The 25,688-nt window shown below is 31.8% G+C and overlaps 6 protein-coding genes across 6 annotated transcripts; 3 read left to right on the forward strand and 3 right to left on the reverse strand.

The window, feature by feature from the left end:
- OCT59_016230 (uncharacterized protein) lies at positions 1-2,165 on the forward strand (the record flags this gene model as incomplete). Its single annotated transcript, XM_066132337.1, has 6 exons — positions 1-529; positions 597-668; positions 756-958; positions 1,036-1,305; positions 1,375-1,605; positions 1,713-2,165. 6 exons carry the CDS (start codon positions 1-3, stop codon positions 2,163-2,165), a joined length of 1,758 nt encoding a protein of 585 aa, XP_066003332.1.
- Positions 2,166-3,979: 1,814 nt separating this feature from the next.
- OCT59_016231 (uncharacterized protein) lies at positions 3,980-5,207 on the reverse strand (the record flags this gene model as incomplete). Its single annotated transcript, XM_066132338.1, has 4 exons — positions 3,980-4,423; positions 4,531-4,761; positions 4,831-5,100; positions 5,178-5,207. The coding sequence occupies 4 exons, from the start codon at positions 5,205-5,207 to the stop codon at positions 3,980-3,982; spliced, it is 975 nt and encodes a 324-aa protein (XP_066003333.1).
- Positions 5,208-16,326: 11,119 nt separating this feature from the next.
- Positions 16,327-17,494, reverse strand: OCT59_016232 (uncharacterized protein; the record flags this gene model as incomplete). The annotated part of the gene is made up of 4 exons (XM_066132339.1): positions 16,327-16,340; positions 16,557-16,715; positions 16,803-16,874; positions 16,942-17,494. The coding sequence occupies 4 exons, from the start codon at positions 17,492-17,494 to the stop codon at positions 16,327-16,329; spliced, it is 798 nt and encodes a 265-aa protein (XP_066003334.1).
- Positions 17,495-19,574: 2,080 nt separating this feature from the next.
- On the forward strand, positions 19,575-20,434 carry OCT59_016233 (uncharacterized protein; the record flags this gene model as incomplete). The annotated part of the gene is made up of 2 exons (XM_066132340.1): positions 19,575-20,320; positions 20,383-20,434. The coding sequence occupies 2 exons, from the start codon at positions 19,575-19,577 to the stop codon at positions 20,432-20,434; spliced, it is 798 nt and encodes a 265-aa protein (XP_066003335.1).
- A 2,566-nt stretch (positions 20,435-23,000) lies between these two features.
- OCT59_016234 (uncharacterized protein) lies at positions 23,001-24,188 on the reverse strand (the record flags this gene model as incomplete). Its single annotated transcript, XM_066132341.1, has 4 exons — positions 23,001-23,387; positions 23,449-23,718; positions 23,817-24,086; positions 24,159-24,188. 4 exons carry the CDS (start codon positions 24,186-24,188, stop codon positions 23,001-23,003), a joined length of 957 nt encoding a protein of 318 aa, XP_066003336.1.
- A 243-nt stretch (positions 24,189-24,431) lies between these two features.
- OCT59_016235 (uncharacterized protein) lies at positions 24,432-24,948 on the forward strand (the record flags this gene model as incomplete). The annotated part of the gene is made up of 2 exons (XM_066132342.1): positions 24,432-24,500; positions 24,685-24,948. The coding sequence occupies 2 exons, from the start codon at positions 24,432-24,434 to the stop codon at positions 24,946-24,948; spliced, it is 333 nt and encodes a 110-aa protein (XP_066003337.1).
- Between the last annotated feature and the right edge of the window lie 740 nt (positions 24,949-25,688).

A 25,688-nucleotide genomic window follows, 5' to 3' on the forward strand; every position in this document is an offset into this window, starting at 1 on the left:
ATGCATAGGAACCTCAATACTAGATCTCAACAAAAAGAATCAGATTCCCGTTCTCACTCACATCGTTCTCATCAACGATCCCATTCACGTTGTTCCCATCGTCGTTCTCACTCACGTCGTTCTCATCAACGATCCCATTCACGTCGTTCCCATCGTCGTTCTCACTCACGTCGTTCTCATCAACGATCCCACTCACGTCGTTCTCACTCACGTCGTTCACATCGTCGTTCTCATTCACGTCGTTCCCATTATCGTTCCCAACCTCGTAGTCGTAGTTATTCCCAATCTCGTAGTCGTAGTCGTTCCCAATCTCGTAGTCACCGATTACGACAACAACATATCTCTCCATCCCATTCTAGTTCCCCTATCCGTTCACGTCGACATCATCGATCACATAAATCACAATCTAGATCCCACAGTTCTAACCATCATCGATCCTATTATGAAGTATCTGATTCTAATGATCAATTTACCACTCTCTCATCCAAAGATTCATCACCACAAAATAGAGGGAGATCATTAACAAAAAGTAATATTATTTAAATTAGTCTTAATTACATTTCAAAACATATACCGATTTAACATAATTATTATAGGAACACTTACAAATCAATCTTCGATATTGCAAAATCAACCTTCCTCTTCAATTACTCTGGCTCTAAATAGCGGTATTATTTCCCTCACGCTCCTATTCTGACTTACATGTAAAAAAAAAATTTTCAAAATGAATTATATTAAATACTGACTTATAATAGGTGGCGTTGAAAACCAAGAAATTCAAGAATTAAGAAATGTAATCTTAAATCTCACACAACGCTTAAATAACCTAACCGAAAAAAATGCTAGTCATGAAGAACCTTTAGTTAATCGTCCCAATAGAAGCTTATCGCCTATTCTTATTAGAGAACAGAAACGTGAGCTGCCACTCATGTCAAGTAATTATAAGAAGACACTTCACGTAAATATACATTTTTATTAAAATTTATCTTTATTAAATTAAATATTTGATCATTTAATGACTGTTTTATTAAATAGGATGAAGTAGTCCATATTCTCAATAATCTTAATCAGTCGCTTCAATTCGACCTATCAAAGACGTACAGTGAACAAAAAAAAACAATAGAAAGAAAACTTTTGCCAGCAGTAAAATCGGCCATGAATCCTTCTATTGTAGCATATGATATAGAGATAGTAAGAATCATAAAACAATTGCATAAATCTCGCCGAGAGATTTGGAAACTGCAAAAAGAGGGTAAAATGCCGGAACATACCAAAAGACAACACATGATATCCAGAAGGGATCAGGTATAAAATTCATTATTTAATAATAAAAACATATACAATTAATTAATTTTTTAATTTACTCTTCAATAGAAGATGTCCCGGCGCAGAAGAGGATTGCAGCACATGATATCGACACGAGACAAACTTTTGACTGAATGCCAACCTCGTAACTTAAAATGGGAAGAATTTATCAAAGATTGTATAAAGGCGACTAATACTTCAGACATACACTCGGACGAATGGTCCACAGAAGACGAGGAATTAGCAAACAAAGAACGCAGTAAAAATACAAGATCAGGTCGATTAATTAACAATAATTCAGTAATAAAGATTTACGACAAGAAGTGGCGGTCGTCGGGAGTATGCGAAGTCGTGATGTTATTAATGAATATAACATTTATGCTTAATAAATTATAAATTTTTATTAGATTCAAAAAATTCTACATCGATCGGAAGAAATTGGTATTAGCATCGGATCTGGTTTAAGTCGTCCACGTTACCGCTCAGATGAAAATTTTGACAAAAAAAGCAAACCAAAGGAGAACATTCCCAGTTGGTGGATTTCGTCAAGCTGGGTTGCACAAGAATCCGACGAAGATGGTGATGAAGAGGATAATAGTGACGACGATAACAATGACGATAACAATGACGACAATAACGACAAAGATAAAAACAATGCTAGTAACGATAAAAACGACAATAACGTTAACGATGATAATAACGATAAGAATGATGACGATAAGAAAACCGATAATAATGATTATATTTTTATCGATGACAGCGATGAAAAGGATGATCCATTTCGACTAGTGGTTCCAAAAGAAATTATTAGGAGATCAACTACTAAAAAACGTTCTCTTTTAAAAAGTGAAAGAAAATAGTAAGATGATTATAGCACATAGTAATAATAAATATAGCAAGAATATAATAATAAATATATCATAAACTGCAAAATAAAAAAACGTATATTACAATGTGTTCATATAAAATAAAATCGGTCAATAATAGAAAAAAACGGGTAATAATGAATTACGAAAAAATCAAAAATAGAAAGATTCTGGCTTACTCGAAATAAAAACAGGCATAGATTATTTTAAGTATTGCTCTTACTGATCTATGAATCGGCATTTCTATTTAAAACTATTTGTGATCGAAATAAAAACAGGCATATGTTATTTTAAGTATTGTTCTTACTGATCTATATATCGGCATTTCTATTTGTGAGAATGGCATGATTATCGCAGTCCGATTTTGGATGATTACTGCATGAATCTGCATGGTAGTATAAGTCTGTTGTGCCAATTTATAAATCGGCACTTATTTTTTGAAAAATTATTATACGAATCGGTACAATAGGCAGTCCGATTTGGGAGATTATTGAAGAATCGGCAGGTAATATAAAATGTTTGTTGTTCTGATTTAAAAATCGGCACTTCTATATGTTATGAATCAGCATGTTTATTTTCATGCCGGCAGTCTGATTGTGATGATATTTTGTAAATTTATTTACAAGTCGGCAGTCCGATTATTGTTTGAATCGGCATGATGGTTTAAAATGCGGCATTCCTATTTTTTGTCATTAAAAAGAGGAATTTCTATTTTTAGCAATTCGCGCCATAAAATCGGCTGAATAAAGCCACGAATCGGACAAATACAGCCAAAAATCGGCAGTCCGATATTTGACTGATTTTTACTTATTTGACGTGTGAATCCTATTTCAAGAAATTCGGCAACTTGCTATCCCTTCATCTCTATTCACGGAAAGGTGCCAAAATGCAACAAGCCCGCATCGTTTATGATCATGCCGATGCCATCGCCCGTTTTACGACCCAATGGGCTGTTTATTGTTTCTCCACTTCACACGTCAAATAAGTAAAAATCAGTCAAATATCGGACTGCCGATTTTTGGCTGTATTTGTCCGATTCGTGGCTTTATTCAGCCGATTTTATGGCGCGAATTGCTAAAAATAGAAATTCCTCTTTTTAATGACAAAAAATAGGAATGCCGCATTTTAAACCATCATGCCGATTCAAACAATAATCGGACTGCCGACTTGTAAATAAATTTACAAAATATCATCACAATCAGACTGCCGGCATGAAAATAAACATGCTGATTCATAACATATAGAAGTGCCGATTTTTAAATCAGAACAACAAACATTTTATATTACCTGCCGATTCTTCAATAATCTCCCAAATCGGACTGCCTATTGTACCGATTCGTATAATAATTTTTCAAAAAATAAGTGCCGATTTATAAATTGGCACAACAGACTTATACTACCATGCAGATTCATGCAGTAATCATCCAAAATCGGACTGCGATAATCATGCCATTCTCACAAATAGAAATGCCGATATATAGATCAGTAAGAACAATACTTAAAATAACATATGCCTGTTTTTATTTCGATCACAAATAGTTTTAAATAGAAATGCCGATTCATAGATCAGTAAGAGCAATACTTAAAATAATCTATGCCTGTTTTTATTTCGAGTAAGCCAGAATCTTTCTATTTTTGATTTTTTCGTAATTCATCATTACCCGTTTTTTTCTATTATTGACCGATTTTATTTTATATGAACACATTGTAATATACGTTTTTTTATTTTGCAGTTTATGATATATTTATTATTATATTCTTGCTATATTTATTATTACTATGTGCTATAATCATCTTACTATTTTCTTTCACTTTTTTAAAAGAGAACGTTTTTTAGTAGTTGATCTCCTAATAATTTCTTTTGGAACCACTAGTCGAAATGGATCATCCTTTTCATCGCTGTCATCGATAAAAATATAATCATTATTATCGGTTTTCTTATCGTCATCATTCTTATCGTTATTATCATCGTTAACGTTATTGTCGTTTTTATCGTTACTAGCATTGTTTTTATCTTTGTCGTTATTGTCGTCATTGTTATCGTCATTGTTATCGTCGTCACTATTATCCTCTTCATCACCATCTTCGTCGGATTCTTGTGCAACCCAGCTTGACGAAATCCACCAACTGGGAATGTTCTCCTTTGGTTTGCTTTTTTTGTCAAAATTTTCATCTGAGCGGTAACGTGGACGACTTAAACCAGATCCGATGCTAATACCAATTTCTTCCGATCGATGTAGAATTTTTTGAATCTAATAAAAATTTATAATTTATTAAGCATAAATGTTATATTCATTAATAACATCACGACTTCGCATACTCCCGACGACCGCCACTTCTTGTCGTAAATCTTTATTACTGAATTATTGTTAATTAATCGACCTGATCTTGTATTTTTACTGCGTTCTTTGTTTGCTAATTCCTCGTCTTCTGTGGACCATTCGTCCGAGTGTATGTCTGAAGTATTAGTCGCCTTTATACAATCTTTGATAAATTCTTCCCATTTTAAGTTACGAGGTTGGCATTCAGTCAAAAGTTTGTCTCGTGTCGATATCATGTGCTGCAATCCTCTTCTGCGCCGGGACATCTTCTATTGAAGAGTAAATTAAAAAATTAATTAATTGTATATGTTTTTATTATTAAATAATGAATTTTATACCTGATCCCTTCTGGATATCATGTGTTGTCTTTTGGTATGTTCCGGCATTTTACCCTCTTTTTGCAGTTTCCAAATCTCTCGGCGAGATTTATGCAATTGTTTTATGATTCTTACTATCTCTATATCATATGCTACAATAGAAGGATTCATGGCCGATTTTACTGCTGGCAAAAGTTTTCTTTCTATTGTTTTTTTTTGTTCACTGTACGTCTTTGATAGGTCGAATTGAAGCGACTGATTAAGATTATTGAGAATATGGACTACTTCATCCTATTTAATAAAACAGTCATTAAATGATCAAATATTTAATTTAATAAAGATAAATTTTAATAAAAATGTATATTTACGTGAAGTGTCTTCTTATAATTACTTGACATGAGTGGTGTAAACGGTCAAATATCAAGCATGAAAAGATGATAAAATTCAACTACCAAACGTAATTGCCAAATGTTAAGAACGAACAAATTAATTATGGATTGGTGTAGATGGATAAATAATTAGCCGAAAAGGATAAACATTTAGGAGGAGTAATGGGAATCCCATAATTTTTATGAACTCAATATTTTAGTAATATATAAACTAAGCGATATCTATAATGTTGATAAACATTTAGGAAGAGTAATGATCTACATAATGTAATATTTATCAAATGATTGACAAAGAACCAATAGGAAAAATAGAGTCGATCATTTGCGGCTTAGCGATCTTTAACGATAAGAACGATAAGAAAGAATAATTATAAGCCACAGAAGATAAATTATAAGCAAAACACATAAAGTGGATTAAAAGAACATATAAAATAATGTCGGAAAGATTAAAGAACACGAAATAATATAAAAGATAATATGAAGAGATAGTATAAAGATGGAATATAAAAGATAACATTAAAAAAGAACATATATAAAAAGATAACACAGCCACAAAAGATGGATTATATCTTTACGACATAATATTTGAAAGATTATTTTAAAGAAAAGATAGCACAGCCATAAAAGATGGGTTATAAATTATTTCTTTACGATGTAATATTCGAATAATAGAAAAGATAATATATAAAATAATATATAAGATAGCATATTAAAAGATAGCGTATTTAGAATATAAATAGTATATTAAAAAGATAGTTCAAAGATAATATGTAAAAGAACATAAAAGAAGTATATTAGAAAGATAGTTCAACGATAATATGTAAAGAATATAAAAGATAGTATATAGATAGAATAGAAAGTAGCATAAAAATTGTATATATAGAAAGCGGAATTCAAAGTAATTCCACAGTTCTCATCCACAGAACTCAATAAAAATATAAGTTTCATTTAATTATTCGTTAGTAAAGTTTAATATTAATTAAAGGTAATAGGTTCGCCCTAAACTTTAATTAATGTTCGCTTAATTAATTTTAATTGAATAAAATGAAAATTTTAAGAAGAATTAAATATACATTGTGAAAAGTAATGATTCGTAGCGAGAGCTATCGAAGTTTGAAATTAAAGGTAAAGTGGATATAATTTGGGGAAAATTTAGAGAAGTTAATTTTATTTTATATCGTTTGATGTTTTATATTACTAATGCTATTTACGTCGTGAACCAAGAATGTTGTCGTTATATATTGTTGTATGTTGTTCGTTGATTATGTTATTGTTAGTTATGTTGTTGATAATTTGTTCGTTTGTTCAATTGTTCGTTCGTTCGTTCATTCGTTCGTTCAACCATGGGAATGCCCGTTCGACGTGGCAACTCTGTAAATTGATGACAGAGGGAATAGGGGGATCTCATATGGTGCATGCTCCGAGAAAGGAAATGATCATCATCACATGATTATTATTACAATAATGAATATGAAAATTTAATTTCGTTAGTAAGTCACTGATAGGTATTATTAATCAATATTTTATTTTAGAATTTATTTTTAGATTTCAGGTTTTAACGAGTTCAAAAGGAACCAATAAATCAACAAGGATTTAATCGAGTTAAAAACTTGGAAAGGTGAAAGATTGAAGTTTGAAGTTGTGCAAGTAATCACTTAATCGATAGAAAGCACAAGAATATTTCTTTCGGGAATAAAGTACCTGAGAAATTTCATAAGGAGATGTGGAAGTGAAAGATGAATTTTGGAATAAAGATTAATAATGGGAGAACACCAATGCATTATCTGGGGTTCATCTGTGTGGTATGGGTTACCTCTGAGCTTGAATTTTGGATAAATGCTCGAGATTGGAAAATTTTTATTCTTCGACATTAAAGATTATAACGTATGGGTTACGTCAAATCTGGATACCCAGCTCAATAATGCGCAAATTGCTTTGGGGACGGGGAATGAAAATTGTAAAGACACCTACTATCAAGAAACATTGAATGGATAAAATAGGACAAACCTGTAAACTATCATGCTTTTACCCAATGGGAAAGAGATAGAGATAAGCCCAGTATAGGTCCACTAATTTGAGGAAAGATAAGTTGGTTTAGATGAGTTTTATGGATAGCTGATGACTTTTGAAACCGGATTTTGGAAGGTTAGATTCACCCGTTAAGAGACAAGTCGGCCAACGAAGGAGGAAAAATGGATACGTTGTATTGTTACAGGTCCTAGGCTACATTTCAGATGAAGGTTCCTGGTGTAGTGTCCTAGTTCACGCTCTCATTACAATATTCCGTTAAAAGAAGATAAAATAGAAGGATATTTACACATTAACGAGCCGTATAATGAACATTACGTGCAGTATTTAATAATAGAGTAAAATCCGAAAAGAAGGACATTTATTAAAAAGAAGAACATTTATTTGAAAAAGAACATTTATTTGAAAAGAAGGACATTTATCTGAAAAGAACGACATTTTGTGCGTTATAGATTAATTTATATAATATAGAATATATAGAGCAAGAAGGATTTATGTGGATGATAAGAAAGATGTGATATGTGAAATTATGGATATCGGTGACAAAAGATAAACTTTGTGGCGCAGTAAAAACCTCCGCAGTCTGAGGAGATCGTGGACTTAGAATAATTTTTGAAATTTTGAGGCGCAGCAAAAAATTAATAATAGAATATGGAGTAGTAAATATATAAAATTGAAAGATGGAACTCAAAGATTGAAAGAAGTAATCTATTTAAAGATAAAAGAATGTTTAAAAGATTGAAAATAGAAACGATAAGAGTGAAATATATATATAAAAGGAGGTGAAATTTTAGTTAAGATTCTGGATGAACGATTACAACGATGGAATGGTACGAAACTTGGAGGGTTGATTACGAAAATCACAAATTAAGACATGATGAAAATATCGGAAATATAGATATAGATGAATTAAGGGGAGAAAATATAACATGTGAGATATGTTATCCGACAAGAGATACACCAGAAGTTTTCAAGAAATTTTGGAAAATATTGCAAAAATTTGAATATACGATAAAAGATTATAATGCAGAAACTATAAGAGCGTTACTAAATTTATTAAGTATAGATAGTGAAGAAAGAAATAATTATACAAAAGGAAGGACTAGAGATGCATTAGATGTAATAGTCGAATCGATAAGATACTTGAAACAACCAGTATTAAGAGAGAAAGGATTAAAAATAATAATAATAGTGATCGTGAGGGATTGTATAGAAAATGATAAAGAAGATGAAACAATGGACAGATTAATAGGGAATGAAGAATTAATAAGATATGGTTATATTTTGGAAGATTGGGATGTGAATATAAGATTTAGGGAATTTTATGAATGGCATAAAGTGGCTATATCAGAGTTTATAGAATGGAAAGATAGCGTTATTAGAAAATACAAAGATATATTGTATGAGGAAGCGGAATTAAAAGAAGATGAGTCAACGGAAAAAATAGAAGCGTTCAAACAAAAGATTAGATCAATGTTGAATACAATGTACGTAAAAGGTCGTGGTGGAGGAATCTCGAAAGTAGTAATTGAAAGAGTTTATGATAAGATTAGGGGGTTTGAGCAATTAAATATAGATGAAACAGATAGTGATGACACACCAAGAAGTTATACTATAACAGAAACAGACGATGGGGAGGAAGAAAATTTACCAATTAGTAAAAATGAAGAAATGCCAGATGAGGAATCTGACGAATCTATTGAATCTAATAATGTTGAAGAAACAGAAACAACAAAGGTATTCGAAGAAATAATTAGAATGGATTTGAAAAGAATGGGATATGATGTAGAAATAACGGAAATTGAAAGAATAAGAAAATTTGGAGTAACCGCAAAGATAATAACAACATATGAATTTATGAAGAAATATTTAACAATATGGAATCTTGAAGATGGAAAATTAGATGAACAAATATTACAATGGAGAGTTGAAAACACAAAAGAATGCGGAAGATGTGAAATTGAAAGATTAAAGAGAGAATTTGAAATTGGAAAAGAAACCTGCATAGAATGTGAAAAAGATATTGAAAAAGAAAATCCAACAGATGATGAAGATGAAATGGAAGAGGATATAAAAGGACCCGAAATTGGCTCAAGTAAAAAACCAAAAAGTAAAGAGAAAAATAAAAAATCAAAGGAAGTACCTATAATACCAATAACACCAGTACCACCAATAAAACCAAAGATAACAATGGCAGCATCAAGAGATGAACTCAGAGCAGATCTAAGAGCATTAATGAATACTATGTATAATCATGATATTGGGGCAGATTGGAACAATTTAGCAGTACCACCGATAACATTGACAGGATTACAAGGAGAAGTTCAAGCGAATACCAATGCGATAGGAAATTTAAACGCAAATAGAGGAGCTATTGTAGAAATACCAGCATTTTATGGTACCAGTGGAGAAGATCCAGAAGAATGGGCAGATAAATTTGAGGAGACATTTACAGCAAATGGTTTAGGGAATGATGATGCACAGAGATTTAGATTAGCAAAAGCGAAATTAATGGGAGGAGCAGCAGATTGGTTAAAGACTGAAGGAGTAAATATCGTCGATTGGAATGTTAATGGAGATCATAATTTAAGATTAAGAGTAAGAATAATTGGAAAGTATGCAAGTGATGAAATTAAAGATAGATGGCTAGAACAATTAGAAAAGATTAGACAGGGAGACGAGAATGTAACTCAATACCTTACGAGATTTAAGTATATGTTAAAGAGAGCGGGAGGTGATGCAGCAGTAGCAGCAAATCAGCAAAAGAGAATTTTTATTAGAGGATTAAAACCGGACTTTACTAAAGATGTAGTAATGGGAAATCCAGCAGATCTAAACGCAACATTTCAGATAGCAAAAAACGTAGAAAGAGGTTTAGAAGCATTAACAGATAAAGTACAACCAAAAGGAATTAATGATGAACAAAGAAGACAAGAACCTATTGTTCAAGGGAATGTAAGGAATAATAAAGGGGTAGGTGTAGATGAATTAGCAGACAGTTTTGCGAAGTTACAAATTAAGATGTTAGAAGATGAGAATGAAAGATTAAGAAATTTAGCGAGTCAGAGCTATAGGCGATTGCCACAAAGAAATCAACCAATGCAAAGAAATCAACCAATTCAAAGAAATCAGTCATTCCAAAAAAGAGTACCGACATGCTATACATGTGGTAGAGCTGGTCATTATTCAGGAGAGTGTCCAGAGAAAAGAAGGAATGTAGGAGTGAATATGATGGACGAGTATTATGATCAAGAAGAATATGATTATAATGGATATGAAGATGAGGAACCACAACACGGTGAAATGTATTATACACAAGGTTATTACGATGATTATGAAGATAGGGAATTAAATTATCATAATGAATTATACGCAAAAGATAACGCAGTAAAGACAAGAAGACAAACAAGAAGGACGAATCCAGTAGTGGGATATAAAAATAATGGTGAAGAAGGAAATTTACAAGAAGAATTAAGAGAAGCGGGAAATAGAATGGATGATAGAGAAATACCAAGTGGAACAACAACACCAAGATATACGCCCGAAAGGATAGAACAAAATAATGTATACAAAGATAGTCAAAATTGGGATAATCCAATAGGACCAGAAGATTATAATTATGGTCGGCGACCCATGACAAAAGATGGAAGATTTTATAAACCAATGTTCACAAAAGAAGGCAAAGCATTTTACCCTGGAATGCGGCAAGATGAATTTGGAAATTGGGTTAGAACAAAGCCATCAGGGACAGGAAAGCCCAGAGAATATGGACTGAGATTAACTGATGGAATACCACCTTACGATATTGTGGAAGACGTGAAAAATTGTAGAGCGAATATAACAATTGGACAAATGATAAATGAGAATACTAAGTATCATAAACAATTGAGAGAAGGAACATATAGACCAAGAAGCATAAATGAGAAAAATTGACTACACTCGGTGGGAACTATGAAAAATGAAGAGAAAAGAACTACAGCAATGAGAACAGAATTAGAAGTTGAAGATCAATTAGTGAATGTAATAATAGATACTGGAGCAGCAGTAAGTGTGATAACAGACAAATTAAGGAGGAGATTGAATATACCTATATTTGGAAAAAGTAAATTTAGATGTACAATAGCAAATGGGCAAAAGATAGCAGCGTTAGGAAAGGCAAATATAACTTTGAGATACAAAGATGAATTGGAAATACTAAAAGAAGTTGAGGTAATCGATTCAGAAGAAGAGGATCTAATTTTGGGAAATGATATATGGAAGCTGTATAATGCAAAAATAAATTTTGAAGATCATACCTTAAGAATAGAAAAACGAGGAGAAATAATAACGATTCCAGTAGGATATGAAAGGGAAGCAATATATGAAAGTGAAGAGAGCGAGGATGACGAAGAATATGAAAGCAACGATGAAGGAGAGGTATTCAAAATGCACCAGAATTTTAAATAGAAAGTCTTGGCTCTGAAGAGAGAGAGACGGAAAAGATGCTCGAACCAAGTGAAAAATTTATGCAAAAACTAAGTATAGGGGAAGTAGAAGAACCAATTTGGGAAAATATGGTAAAATTACTATTAGAATATCAAGATATTTTGGAATACGATGAGGAAATAGAAGGAAGAACAAAAGCAGCGCAACATGAGATAAAAATAAAAGATGGGGTAGAACCAATAAAGCAAAGAAGATATAAAGAAACAGATGAAAAGGCAAAATTTATAAGCGAAGAAGTAGACAAATTGTTAAGACAGGGAAGGATAAGGAAATCAAAAAGTCCATGGAGTTCACCTGTTACATTAGCAGGAAAGAAAACAGGAAAATATAGATTTTGCATTGATTACAGAAAGTTAAATAAGATAACTATAATGGATAGTTTTCCTTTACCAAGAATGGATGAATTATTAGACAAATACAGAAAAGCAAAATGGTTTTCAAGTATAGATTTAGCGGCAGGATTTAATCAGGTAGAAATGAAAGAAGAAGACAAAGAAAAAACAGCATTTGTATGTTCGAAAGGGTTGTTTGAATATAATGTAATGCCGTTTGGTTTAACGAACGCACCAGCAACATTTCAAAGATTAATGGATGAAATATTAGAAGAATACATAAATGATTTTGTAGTAGTATATATCGATGATATTATGATATATTCAGAAAATTTGAAAGACCATATGGAACATGTGGAAAAAGTATTGAAGAAGTTACAGGAGAATAATTTAATAATAAAATTAAAGAAATGCAGATTTTTGGAAAGAAACATAGAATTTTTAGGACATATAGTAGGAAATGATGGATTAAGGCCAGACGATAAAAAGATAGAAAAGATAAAAGAAATGAAGGCACCAACAACAGTGAAAGAAGTAAGATCATTTTTAGGACTTTGTTCATATTACAGAAAATTTGTGAAGAATTTTTCAAAGATAGCAAGACCAATAAGTGATTTGAGAAAGAAGGGAATACCTTTCATTTGGGGAAGAGAACAACAAGAAGCGTTTGAAAAATTGAAAGAAAAGTTAATACAATATCCAATATTGCGACATCCAGATTGGAAGAAAGAATTTTTATTAATAACAGATGCATCAGGAAAAGGATTAGGTGCAGTATTAAGTCAAAAAGATGAAAAAGGAAAAGAAGTAGTAATAGCATATGCAAGTAGAAGTTTATTACCAGCAGAAGAGAATTATCCAATAACAGAATTGGAATGTTTAGGAATAGTTTGGGGAGTTCAACATTTTCATAAATATTTGATCGATAGAAAATTTAAAGTAATAACAGATCACAGTGCATTAAAAGGATTAATGAATGCAAAGATACCGAAAGGAAAAAGAGCAAGATGGGTAATGGAATTACAGCAATATAATTTTGAAGTAATACATAGATCAGGAAAAGAAAATACGAACGCTGACGCATTAAGTAGGTTATTAAAGATAGTAGAGGATCAACCAGAAATAGTAATAATCGACGGAGTAGACGGATTAGGAAAGACAAGTATAGTACAAAATTTAATTGAAGAATGGGAAAAGCAAGGATTAAAAGTAAGATTCAACACTTATAAGAGAAGAAGAAAAGATAAAGATGAATTTTATGAATCAAAGATGGAGACAGAATGGAAATTCAGAAAAGAAGTAGTGGAACAAATAAACAGAAGAATGCTAGAATATGACGAAGATACAGATATAATAATTTTAGACAAATCACCATATTGTGAATATTATTATCAAAAGACGAAAAGTTTTGACAGAGGATTAATTACTCCACATGGAAATCATGAGATGGAAAAAGAAATATTCAGACTGAAAGAAACAATAGACAAATCAATAGTGATATTTTTAGAAAAGGATAGTGATGTATGTTGGAAAAATTACATTGGAAGAGAAACAAAGAAAACGGAAAAATCGTCATATCCAACATTAAAGAAGGATGAATATTTGGACATGGTTAGAATGTTTGGAGAAAGTCAGGGCGTGTACAAAGATACTAAAAGATACAGTCGAGTAAAAGTTAAAAATGACAATAGTAGTTGGAGAAAAGTATTTAAAGAGGTGGAGAAATGGAGAAGAGCACAGAACTAAAAATACAGAACACATAACGAAAATAACAAATTTAGAAGCGAAATCAATTAAAGAGGTATTATGGAAGAAAATAATTACAAGAGAATAATTGACAATATCGAAAAGGAGAATAAATATGAATTGAAAGAAGGAATTCTATATAGAGTGAAAGGACAAAACAAATTTAGAGTAATCAGGGATTATGAATACGAAGGATTGATGTACATGATGCATGATAACGAATTATCAGGACATTTTGGAGTAGAAGCGACATTAGATAGAATAAAAGAAAATTATTGGTGGAAAAATATGAAAGAAGATGTAGAAGAATATGTAAAAACGTGTTGGAATTGTCAAATGAGAGGAAAACCAAGAGGAAAGAACGAATTAATGCCGATAAAGATAAATGAACCGTTCGAGATGATTGGAATAGATATAGTTGGACCGTTAAAAGAGACAGAAAAGGGAAATAAGTATATTGTAGTAGCAATGGATTATTTTACAAAATGGCCCGAGGCCGCACCACTAAAAGAAGCTACAGCGAAAGAGGTAGTAGAATTTGTTTGGAGGGACATAATTTGTAGACATGGGTGTCCAAAGAAAATAATTAGTGATAGAGGGACTCACTTTAACAATAGAATGATGGAAGAATTAGTAGAAAGATGTGGGATAAATCATAGATTAAGTACACCATATAGGCCACAAACAAATGGTTTGGTCGAAAGATTCAATAAAACTTTATGCGAAGGATTAGCCAAATTAGGAGAAGAAAACTGGGATAAACATATACCATCCGTATTATTTGCATACAGAACAAAGAAGCAATCGTCAACAAGAATTAAACCTTTTTATGCAACGTACGGAAGGAGAGCGAAATTACCATTAGATAAAGACGAAAATAAAATAACATTAGCTGATAGAGTAAAAATATTAATTGAGGAGCTACCGGTAATAAGAAGGAAAATAAAAGAAAACGTGGAAGAAGCTCAAGAAAAACAAAAACAACAACATGACAAAAGAGGAATTAGGAAACCTAAATTTGAAATAGGAGAAAAAGTATTATTATACGAAGCGTGGAGAGAAAAACAATGGTCTGGAAAATTACAGAACAAATGGAAAGGACCATATTTAATTCACGAAGAATTTGGAAACGGAGCATATAAACTCAAAGAATTGGACGGAAGAATACTAAAAACACCACAAAATGGAGAATGGTTAAAGAAATTTTATAATCGAGAGAGATTTACACCAAAAATAGTAATTAAAGGAAAAGAGGTATTCGATAAGACCCGAGTTCGATTCGATTAAAACCATTATGGATAAGACACGAGTTCGATTCTATTAAAATTATTTGTGAGGTCACAAATAGTGAAGAGGGGGATAATGTAAACGGTCAAATATCAAGCATGAAAAGATGATAAAATTCAACTACCAAACGTAATTGCCAAATGTTAAGAACGAACAAATTAATTATGGATTGGTGTAGATGGATAAATAATTAGCCGAAAAGGATAAACATTTAGGAGGAGTAATGGGAATCCCATAATTTTTATGAACTCAATATTTTAGTAATATATAAACTAAGCGATATCTATAATGTTGATAAACATTTAGGAAGAGTAATGATCTACATAATGTAATATTTATCAAATGATTGACAAAGAACCAATAGGAAAAATAGAGTCGATCATTTGCGGCTTAGCGATCTTTAACGATAAGAACGATAAGAAAGAATAATTATAAGCCACAGAAGATAAATTATAAGCAAAACACATAAAGTGGATTAAAAGAACATATAAAATAATGTCGGAAAGATTAAAGAACACGAAATAATATAAAAGATAATATGAAGAGATAGTATAAAGATGGAATATAAAAGATAACATTAAAAAAGAACATATATAAAAAGATAACACAGCCACAAAAGATGGATTATATCTTTACGACATAATATTTGAAAGATTATTTTAAAGAAAAGATAGCACAGCCATAAAAGATGGGTTATAAATTATTTCTTTACGATGTAATATTCGAATAATAGAAAAGATAATATATAAAATAATATATAAGATAGCATATTAAAAGATAGCGTATTTAGAATATAAATAGTATATTAAAAAGATAGTTCAAAGATAATATGTAAAAGAACATAAAAGAAGTATATTAGAAAGATAGTTCAACGATAATATGTAAAGAATATAAAAGATAGTATATAGATAGAATAGAAAGTAGCATAAAAATTGTATATATAGAAAGCGGAATTCAAAGTAATTCCACAGTTCTCATCCACAGAACTCAATAAAAATATAAGTTTCATTTAATTATTCGTTAGTAAAGTTTAATATTAATTAAAGGTAATAGGTTCGCCCTAAACTTTAATTAATGTTCGCTTAATTAATTTTAATTGAATAAAATGAAAATTTTAAGAAGAATTAAATATACATTGTGAAAAGTAATGATTCGTAGCGAGAGCTATCGAAGTTTGAAATTAAAGGTAAAGTGGATATAATTTGGGGAAAATTTAGAGAAGTTAATTTTATTTTATATCGTTTGATGTTTTATATTACTAATGCTATTTACGTCGTGAACCAAGAATGTTGTCGTTATATATTGTTGTATGTTGTTCGTTGATTATGTTATTGTTAGTTATGTTGTTGATAATTTGTTCGTTTGTTCAATTGTTCGTTCGTTCGTTCATTCGTTCGTTCAACCATGGGAATGCCCGTTCGACGTGGCAACTCTGTAAATTGATGACAGAGGGAATAGGGGGATCTCAGTGGCAGCTCACGTTTCTGTTCTCTAATAAGAATAGGCGATAAGCTTCTATTGGGACGATTAACTAAAGGTTCTTCATGACTAGCATTTTTTTCGGTTAGGTTATTTAAGCGTTGTGTGAGATTTAAGATTACATTTCTTAATTCTTGAATTTCTTGGTTTTCAACGCCACCTATTATAAGTCAGTATTTAATATAATTCATTTTGAAAATTTTTTTTTTACATGTAAGTCAGAATAGGAGCGTGAGGGAAATAATACCGCTATTTAGAGCCAGAGTAATTGAAGAGGAAGGTTGATTTTGCAATATCGAAGATTGATTTGTAAGTGTTCCTATAATAATTATGTTAAATCGGTATATGTTTTGAAATGTAATTAAGACTAATTTAAATAATATTACTTTTTGTTAATGATCTCCCTCTATTTTGTGGTGATGAATCTTTGGATGAGAGAGTGGTAAATTGATCATTAGAATCAGATACTTCATAATAGGATCGATGATGGTTAGAACTGTGGGATCTAGATTGTGATTTATGTGATCGATGATGTCGACGTGAACGGATAGGGGAACTAGAATGGGATGGAGAGATATGTTGTTGTCGTAATCGGTGACTACGAGATTGGGAACGACTACGACTACGAGATTGGGAATAACTACGACTACGAGATTGGGAATGACTACGACTACGAGGTTGGGAACGATAATGGGAACGACGTGAATGAGAACGACGATGTGAACGACGTGAGTGAGAACGACGTGAGTGGGATCGTTGATGAGAACGACGTGAGTGAGAACGACGATGGGAACGACGTGAATGGGATCGTTGATGAGAACAACGTGAGTGAGAACGACGATGGGAACAACGTGAATGGGATCGTTGATGAGAACGATGTGAGTGAGAACGGGAATCTGATTCTTTTTGTTGAGATCTAGTATTGAGGTTCCTATGCATCCCGAGAAATTTGTAAAAATTTAAATCTTTTCATTATGGTATTTATTATTAAAGATCGGACAAGAGATAAAAAGGCACTTTATATACATATTTTGAATCATCCTATCATTTAACGCGTAATTGCCTAATCAAAATAAACATAAAATAAATTATTAACTTCGTTATCACATATCAATAAATTTATACTACATCGCTATCCATCAATTAAATATATTAATAATCAATTAATATCATTAAACTTAATTAAATTAATTACTTACGGAAGTTTGTTTTTCCGGTAGGAAATCTGTGACGCGACGAAATAGCGATACGTGACGAAAAAGCAATAGGAAATATTTTTGAAACCGTGATGTGAACGCAAAAAGCGATAGAAAATATTTTCGAAACTGTGATGTGAACGAAAAGAGAGAGGAAATATTTTCGAACTGTGATGTGAACAAAAGAAAAGAGAGGAAATATTTCGAACTGTGATGTGAACGAAAAAAAGCGATATAAATATCGTCGAAGAAAGCGTGGTAAACATACACAAATATATCATGATCGGCACCTCCGATTTTGTAGGATTTATGCATCTGGCGCGTGACACTTATGCGTCATCCAGTCACGTGTAGTAACAAACTGCGCCCAAGGCAGAAAATTAGTACTTATTGGGCAATAAAAGAATAACTTTTTATACTTTTATACGTGATTTTGATATTTTGATTAAAAATAACTCAATCAATTAATTTTTAATAAAAAATAATATAAAATCTTTCAACTAGATAACATACAAAATCGCCAAAATTTTTTTTTTCATTCTTTATGAAACTTGATTAAAAAAACAGCGCATAAATTTAACCACTAATAACATCGTTGATGTAATAAAGTTCTGAGTTCCATTCTGCCTGCGTACATGAATAACATCTACAGGGAGATGTTCCCCATGTCGATAGGGAGGATGATCCCCATACTAGACTGATTTTTTGTTTAAATTATAGTTCATATGTATTACTACTAAAATGATAGATGCAAGTTTATCACGATCATTCGGCGCTGATGGACAAATCGTTCGTTGAGATACTTGTTACATGCAGTATGATGATTAATTACTATTAGATTTATACAAAATTTATGACATTTTAAATCGATTTTAAAGGTATTAATATTATCTTATCTTATATTATGAAAAAGAAGCTGGTTTAATAGCCAAAAAAAACATCATATTTACAAAATATAAAGGAATTTTCAAATTAAAAAATGAAAAAATGAAATATAATTGATTAATCATGACTTGTGAAATTTGAAGTATTCTGATAAGCTGCTAAATGTAGGTGATTGCGATTGTTGTTGCGATTGTTGTTGCGATTGTTGTTGCGATTGTTGTTGCGGCTGCGTTTGTTGATGTTGTTGCGAAAAATATAATCGTAAATTTAAATCATAAATTTCTTTTTCATAGTCTTTTATTTTTTCGTCGTATATTTTTAACCACTCCACCAAATTATTGTTTTCACGGGAACTTTTCTCCAACTTATTAAGTAATTTCTCTCCCGAATCGTACACAACTTTTTTAAAGTCCAGCAACTGGACTTGCAAATCGGCAACTTCCTTATCCTACCCCTTTAATTCCTTTAGCATTCGCTCTCTTCTATTTTTTTTTGCGATTTCGCGAGGATTTGCGAGAATTCAACGATGGTTTGCCCATTTTTGCGAAAATAATCTTTCTGGCTAATCTCGGAATTTATAATTCGATGAATAAAGCATGTATTATTGCTAAAAATGGCTAATAACATTCATTATGCTATATTTTAGGGGGTGGGAGAGGCGCAAAAGTGCCTGTCAGGTGGTATTTTCCAATCATATATATATAAATTGGTTAAAATCCCGAAAGATTTTGAGTAAATATTTGTAATATTATAATTAATACAAATTAAAAAAATGTGGCTGATTGTTTCACTTTAATAAGTATCTAGCGGCTTTTTGTGAATCAGAAATTAACCTTTAATATTAATTCAGGATCTCAAAAAATTTCCTAGATAAAAAAATTTTTCAAAAAAATTTCCTATATAAAAAAAAATTTTCAAAAAATTTTCTAGATAAAAAAATGTCTAACCCTCGAGCTGTTGCCAAATCTAATAGAACAAGAATAAGAACTAAAGTATACTGCTTTTGTAAAGAATGTAATGGCAAGTTAGTGGACCCAAGAACGAAAACTAAACATGGGTTAAAATATAATATATCTTATGCGAATAATAATTTTAGTAACAATTATCAAGAAGCTGAGCCTTCTAATGCTAATCCATCTAATAATTTTGGTGATGATTATCAAGAGGCTGGGCCTTCTGATGTTGGACAATATACTGATGATAATAATGCAATGGAATGCGAACCTTTACTCGAGATGATACCTATACATGAATCGGCAAAACATAAATTCACAAAGAAAGGGAAAATATCTGATCACGTTCTTGAAAATTTATTACCGGATAACGGAAGAGATATGAATGATGATCAAGATAGAGATTTTGAAGACTATGATGACGAAAATAGAGATTCTGAAAGTTTTGAAGATGATGACGAAGATGGTGTTTCTAGCGATTTTGAAGATGATGACGAAGACAGTAATTTTGGAGATTTTGAAAGCGATGAAGAATATAGAGACTCTGAAGATTTTGAAGATGATGATGAGGAAGAAGTCAATTTTGCGTCAAAAGATTTTGACGATGGTGAACCAAAACTTCCTAATATCAACAATGATAATTATACCTGGATTATCTTATGGATATTACAATATCAACAAAGATATAAGCTTCCTAATGTTTCAATAGATTCTTTATTTAAATTTCTAAGGTTTTTTCTTTTAACGGTAGATGAAAATAAATTTTCATCTTTTCCTTCCTCCCTGTACGTAGCCAAAAAAATATTGGGAATATCAACGAATATTATCAAATATGCCGCATGTAATAAATGTCACAAATTGTATGACATAAATGAAATATCAAACACAACCGAAGTACCAACATGTAGTTTTATAAACTACCCGAATCATAGCATAGAAAGATTTCGACAAAAATGTAATAACCCTCTAGTCAAAAAAATAGACAGTAATAAAGATGGTGGAAATAATCCAATTATCCGTCCGATAATGACATTTCCATTAGTTAACATTAGGCGCCAACTAACCCTATTTTTCGGTCGCAAAGATTTTGAGGTGACATGTCGAAAGTGGGCAGAAAGGGAAAACGAAACTGAAGCCTTATTTGACATTTATGATGGGAGGATTTGGATGAGTTTTGAAGATGGCAAAGGAGAACCATTCTTCAAAAAAGAATATGCCGAAACTCATATCGGATTAATGCTAAACATGGATTGGTTTCAACCCTATATAAATTCCCAATATTCTGTCGGTGTAATATATGCCGTTATTTGTAACTTACCCCGAAGCGAACGTTTCAAGCCCTACAATATTCTCACACTAGCAGTTATACCCGGTCCTAAAGAGCCAAAGAAACATGAAATCAACAATTACTTATACCCCATCATAAATCAGCTGAATCGGTTATGGGAAGGGTATCATATAAAAACCTACGAATATAACAACGGTCGTTTTATCCGTGGCGCGATAATAGGTTGTGCTAGTGACGTTCCTGCGACTCGAAAATTATGTGGTTTTATATCAGCTCGAATCGCATGTTATCGATGCTATAAATCAGCAAACTTGGTAAATAATCAACCCAATTTTGGTGGGTTTGAAGACATTGACGACTGGTTTGTTGAGAGAGATATTAATTTAATAAGGGAGAAAGCACGTGAATGGAAGAAATGTGCAACCGAAGAATCGCGTAAGGCTCATGTCTCACAGTATCATGTTCGTTGGTCAGAAGTATACCAATTACCTTATTTTAATTCTGTGCGCTTTTGCGTAGTTGATCCCATGCACTGCCTCTTTCTCGGGGTAGCAAAGTGGATTGTAATGAAGCTCTGGATCGACGAAGGTATATTAAATAATGAAAAGCTCAAAATAATGCAAGAGCGAGCCGACTTGATAAAATTTCCAAGTGACCTCGGTCGCCATCCCGTTAGAATAGCCACTGGCGACGGCTTTTCAAATTTTACGGCGGACATGTGGAAGACGTTTGTTCTAATTTTTGCAATACCTATCACATGGAATCTCTTGGGAGAGATCGATCGAAAAATTCTTGCTTATTTCGTACGTTCCTGTAAAATTTTAACAAATCGGGAACTACAAAAAAGTGATCTAAACGAAGCATTTACAAAACTACTCGAAATGAATAAATTAATTGAAAAAAAATACGGACAAAAAAAAATAAGCCCAAATCTTCATTTATGCCTTCACATATGTGAATGCGCTTTAGATTATGGACCTTTATCCTCATTTTGGTGTTTTAGCTTCGAACGAATGAACGGAATTCTAGGTATGATATATTAATTTCGCCGATTTGAAAATCGTATTGTTTTTTTTAATTTATACAGATTGACCAATTTATTTCTTAAGAACATAGGATCGTATAAAAATAGCAAACGTAACATTGAACCAGAGCTATTAAAAATAATGGTTGAAAGTTCCTTTTTAAACTATTACCTCACAAATTGCGATAGCAATATATTAAACACCACTTTGGACATTATAAAGCCTAGAAAATCTGCAGGAAGCTTGGCTGCACTTGACGATTTTACAAGTGATGAGTATCAAAATTTTCTGAGGCTTTCACTTATCGAAAATGAATCGGCTTATGGAACAGAACGTTTTCCCGGGTTGTTAATGAAACCGCGCCAAGAAACATGTCTCCCAAACCGCGTCTTGGACTTACTGGTTGAGTTTTATAATAGTTTGTATGAAGAACATTTCGTCCCCATTTATTCTATAACGGGTCCAAATAACGATATTGTTGTAATTTCCAAAATTATACAATACGGTAGAATAAGAATTGGGCGGATATATTTGGTTCCATTCAGGCAGCTCGTCATGAGAAATCATCATACATATTAGCTCGTTTTGAGCAGGAAGATGGAACTATAGACACATACCCCGGTCAAGTTCAATTTTATTTTGAACATACTATTTATTTAAAAAATTCATCATCATTAACTCATTCGCTAGCACTAGTTAAATGGTACAGGCCGGCCCAAGATCATAGGACAAGATATTTTTGTCAAGTAGACGATGACATAAAATCATGTAATATAGAATTATGGACAAATGGGTTTTATGATATGAGTCGAGATAGTATTATACTGGTACATCATATATTAGGAAAATTTATAAAATGTGATTTTAATATTGGAACGAGAAAGATAAAAGAATATATGGCCGTGATTCCTTTAAATAAAAAAATTTCGTTTTAAAAAACAAATGAATCTTATATAAAATTGTTTATATGTAAATCGGAATGACGAATTTGAATTATATAACATTTGTATTTGATTAAATTATAACTAATTTTTTTTATTAAAGGATATATCATATTTTTATTATATTATTATTATATTATTGTTACATATATTATATTTATAAAACTACTAAAGGGTTATTATCGTTGTTGTTGTTGTTGTTGTCATCGAATTCGTTGTTATTATTATTGCCACTATTGTTATTATTGTCATCCTCATCATTATTGTCATCATTATTATTATTGTCATCATTATTATTATTGTCATCATTATTATTATTGTCATCATTATTATCGCCACCTTCATTATGACTTTCATTGCTGTCTTCGCTGTCTTCGCTGTCTTCGCTAACTGGCGCCCAGGTGGAAGAAATCCACCAGTCTGGCATTATTTCTGTCGGTCTACTTTTATTATCGATGACATTATCTAAACGATGACGCATACGGATTAGACCAGTTCCAATACTCTCCCCGATTTCATCCGCCCTACTTAGAATTCTCCTAATCTAATTAAAAAAAAAATATTATTTATAAATGTTATATTGATAAAGAAATAACTTTACATACTCTCGTAGATTTCCATTTTTTTTCATGTATTTTGATTACAGAATTCGATTTATCTAAACGTTCTGGTCTTTTCTCTAGATTTTTTTCATTGTTGGCAAGATTTTCATCTTCCGATGACCACTCATCGGAATGAAGTTCCGAGATCACTACAATTTTTTCACAATCTTTCATGTACTCGTCCCAGGTAATTTCTTGAGGTTTGCAGTCATTTAAAACCTTGTCTTTTGTGTTAATCATGTGTTGTAAACCGCGTTTACGTCGCGTCATTTTCTGTTAAAAAGTTAATTAATAGTTAATTAATAATGTTAATTGATTGCATAGACAATTAGAAATAATTGACAAATTTTGCATTTTATTAAATTTCGTACTTGGTCTCGCCGAGAAGTCATATGTTGACGTCTACTGTGCGTATCTAATTTGCCATCCTGGGTTATTTTCCAGATATCTCGGCGAGACTTATGAAGCTGTTTGATTACATTAACAATCTCGGTATCGTATACTTCAATCGATGGATTCATTGCCGCTTTTACCGCTGGTAAAAGTTTTTTGTTTATTGATTTCTTCTGGTCACTAAACGTTTGCGAAACATCAAACGAAATTCTGGAACCTAAATTATTAATGATTTGAACAACTTCATCCTATTTAAAATAATAATGAATATGATTAAAGATTATAAAAGATAAATATTTTATAATAGAGGTGTAACTTACACGAAGTGTTTTTTTAAAGCCTGGAGTCATTGGTGATAGTTTTTTTCCTTTATTTCTGCTTATTACGGGTGATAGACTTCGATTAACACTTGTTGTTATACTCGCGATCGTCTTATCACTGGAATGGCTGGAGTTACTGCCTGTCAAAGCCTCCAGTCGACTAGACAATTGTGATACCGCGCTTTTTAGTTCTTGAATTTCTTGATTTAATAATTTTATAATAGGAAAAACAGTTATGCAAAGAAGCGCGAAGTTGATGAAGCGATGATATGAATGGGTCCTCACCTAAAGATTGCAAAGATTGCTCTTCTTGATGATGTTGCTGTTGTCCACCTATCAGAAGTTAATAAAATATTATAAATTTATTATATTTTTAATTGATTTGATAATAATATATATATATAACCACCTTCCGATAAATCCGGCAAATTTCCTATTATTTTACAAGTAATTAGTACAGGTCATATTAAATATAATTTCAATAAAAATATAAATAATAATACTTTTTGTTAACGATCTCCCCTAGAGGGGAGAGAGGATTGTTGAGAATGAGAATTGGAAGAATGAGAATGATAATGATGTCGACGTCGACGAGAGTGAGAGGAGGGAGAGGAGGAGAGAGAATGATAATGGTGTCGAGAACGAGAATGATGTCGACGTCGACGTCGACGAGAGTGAGGAGGAGGGAGAGGAGGAGGAGAGAATCATAATGGTGTCGAGAACGAGAATGATGTCGACGTCGACGTCGACGAGAGTGAGAGGAGGGAGAGGGGAGAGAGAACGAGAATGATGTCGACGTCGACGTCGATGGGAGTGAGAGGAAGGAGATTGATGATATTGCTGAGAGCGACCCTGAGAAGGAGAACGAGGATGTGATTCGCTACGTGAAATAGGAATAAGCGTCAATTTATTTTTTTTTCATTTTAATAATGTAAAGAAACAAGATTGAAACGAAAAGAAAGGTGAAAAGTCACCTATTTAACCATTACTTATATCATTAAAATAATATCATAATCGTTATCTCTTAATTAAAAATTAATATCATCGATATCACTTAATTAAATTAATATCATCGATATCACTAAATTAATTATCATGTGTATATCACTATTAAAATTAAACTAAAAATTGATACCATCGATATCACTTAATTAATTATCATGTATATATCACTATTAAAAATCGTAAAATGAAATTTACTTAGCAAAACAATCAATCAACCATCGTTCTAAAATTCGATAAAGGGATGGAGAAAGGTTTATATAAATAATTATTGATTTGTTTGTTCACGTGAAATATTAACAAATAATTATACTACGATTATTGCCGTTTTCGACAATTGGAATGTCGAACAATATAAGGCGATTTTATAGTAACCAATCAATTGACAAAAGTATTTTTTTTAATCATGATTGTTGCAATTGGGCGTATGTATCAGTTTGGAAACGGCTAAACTATCACTCGTAAATACTAACCATTGTGGGTCCAGAGTGAAAATTCATGTGATTTGCAAATTTTTAGACATTCCGG

This window comes from Rhizophagus irregularis, chromosome 24 (assembly GCF_026210795.1).
Source record: "Rhizophagus irregularis chromosome 24, complete sequence".
Classification (NCBI taxonomy): domain Eukaryota; kingdom Fungi; phylum Glomeromycota; class Glomeromycetes; order Glomerales; family Glomeraceae; genus Rhizophagus; species Rhizophagus irregularis.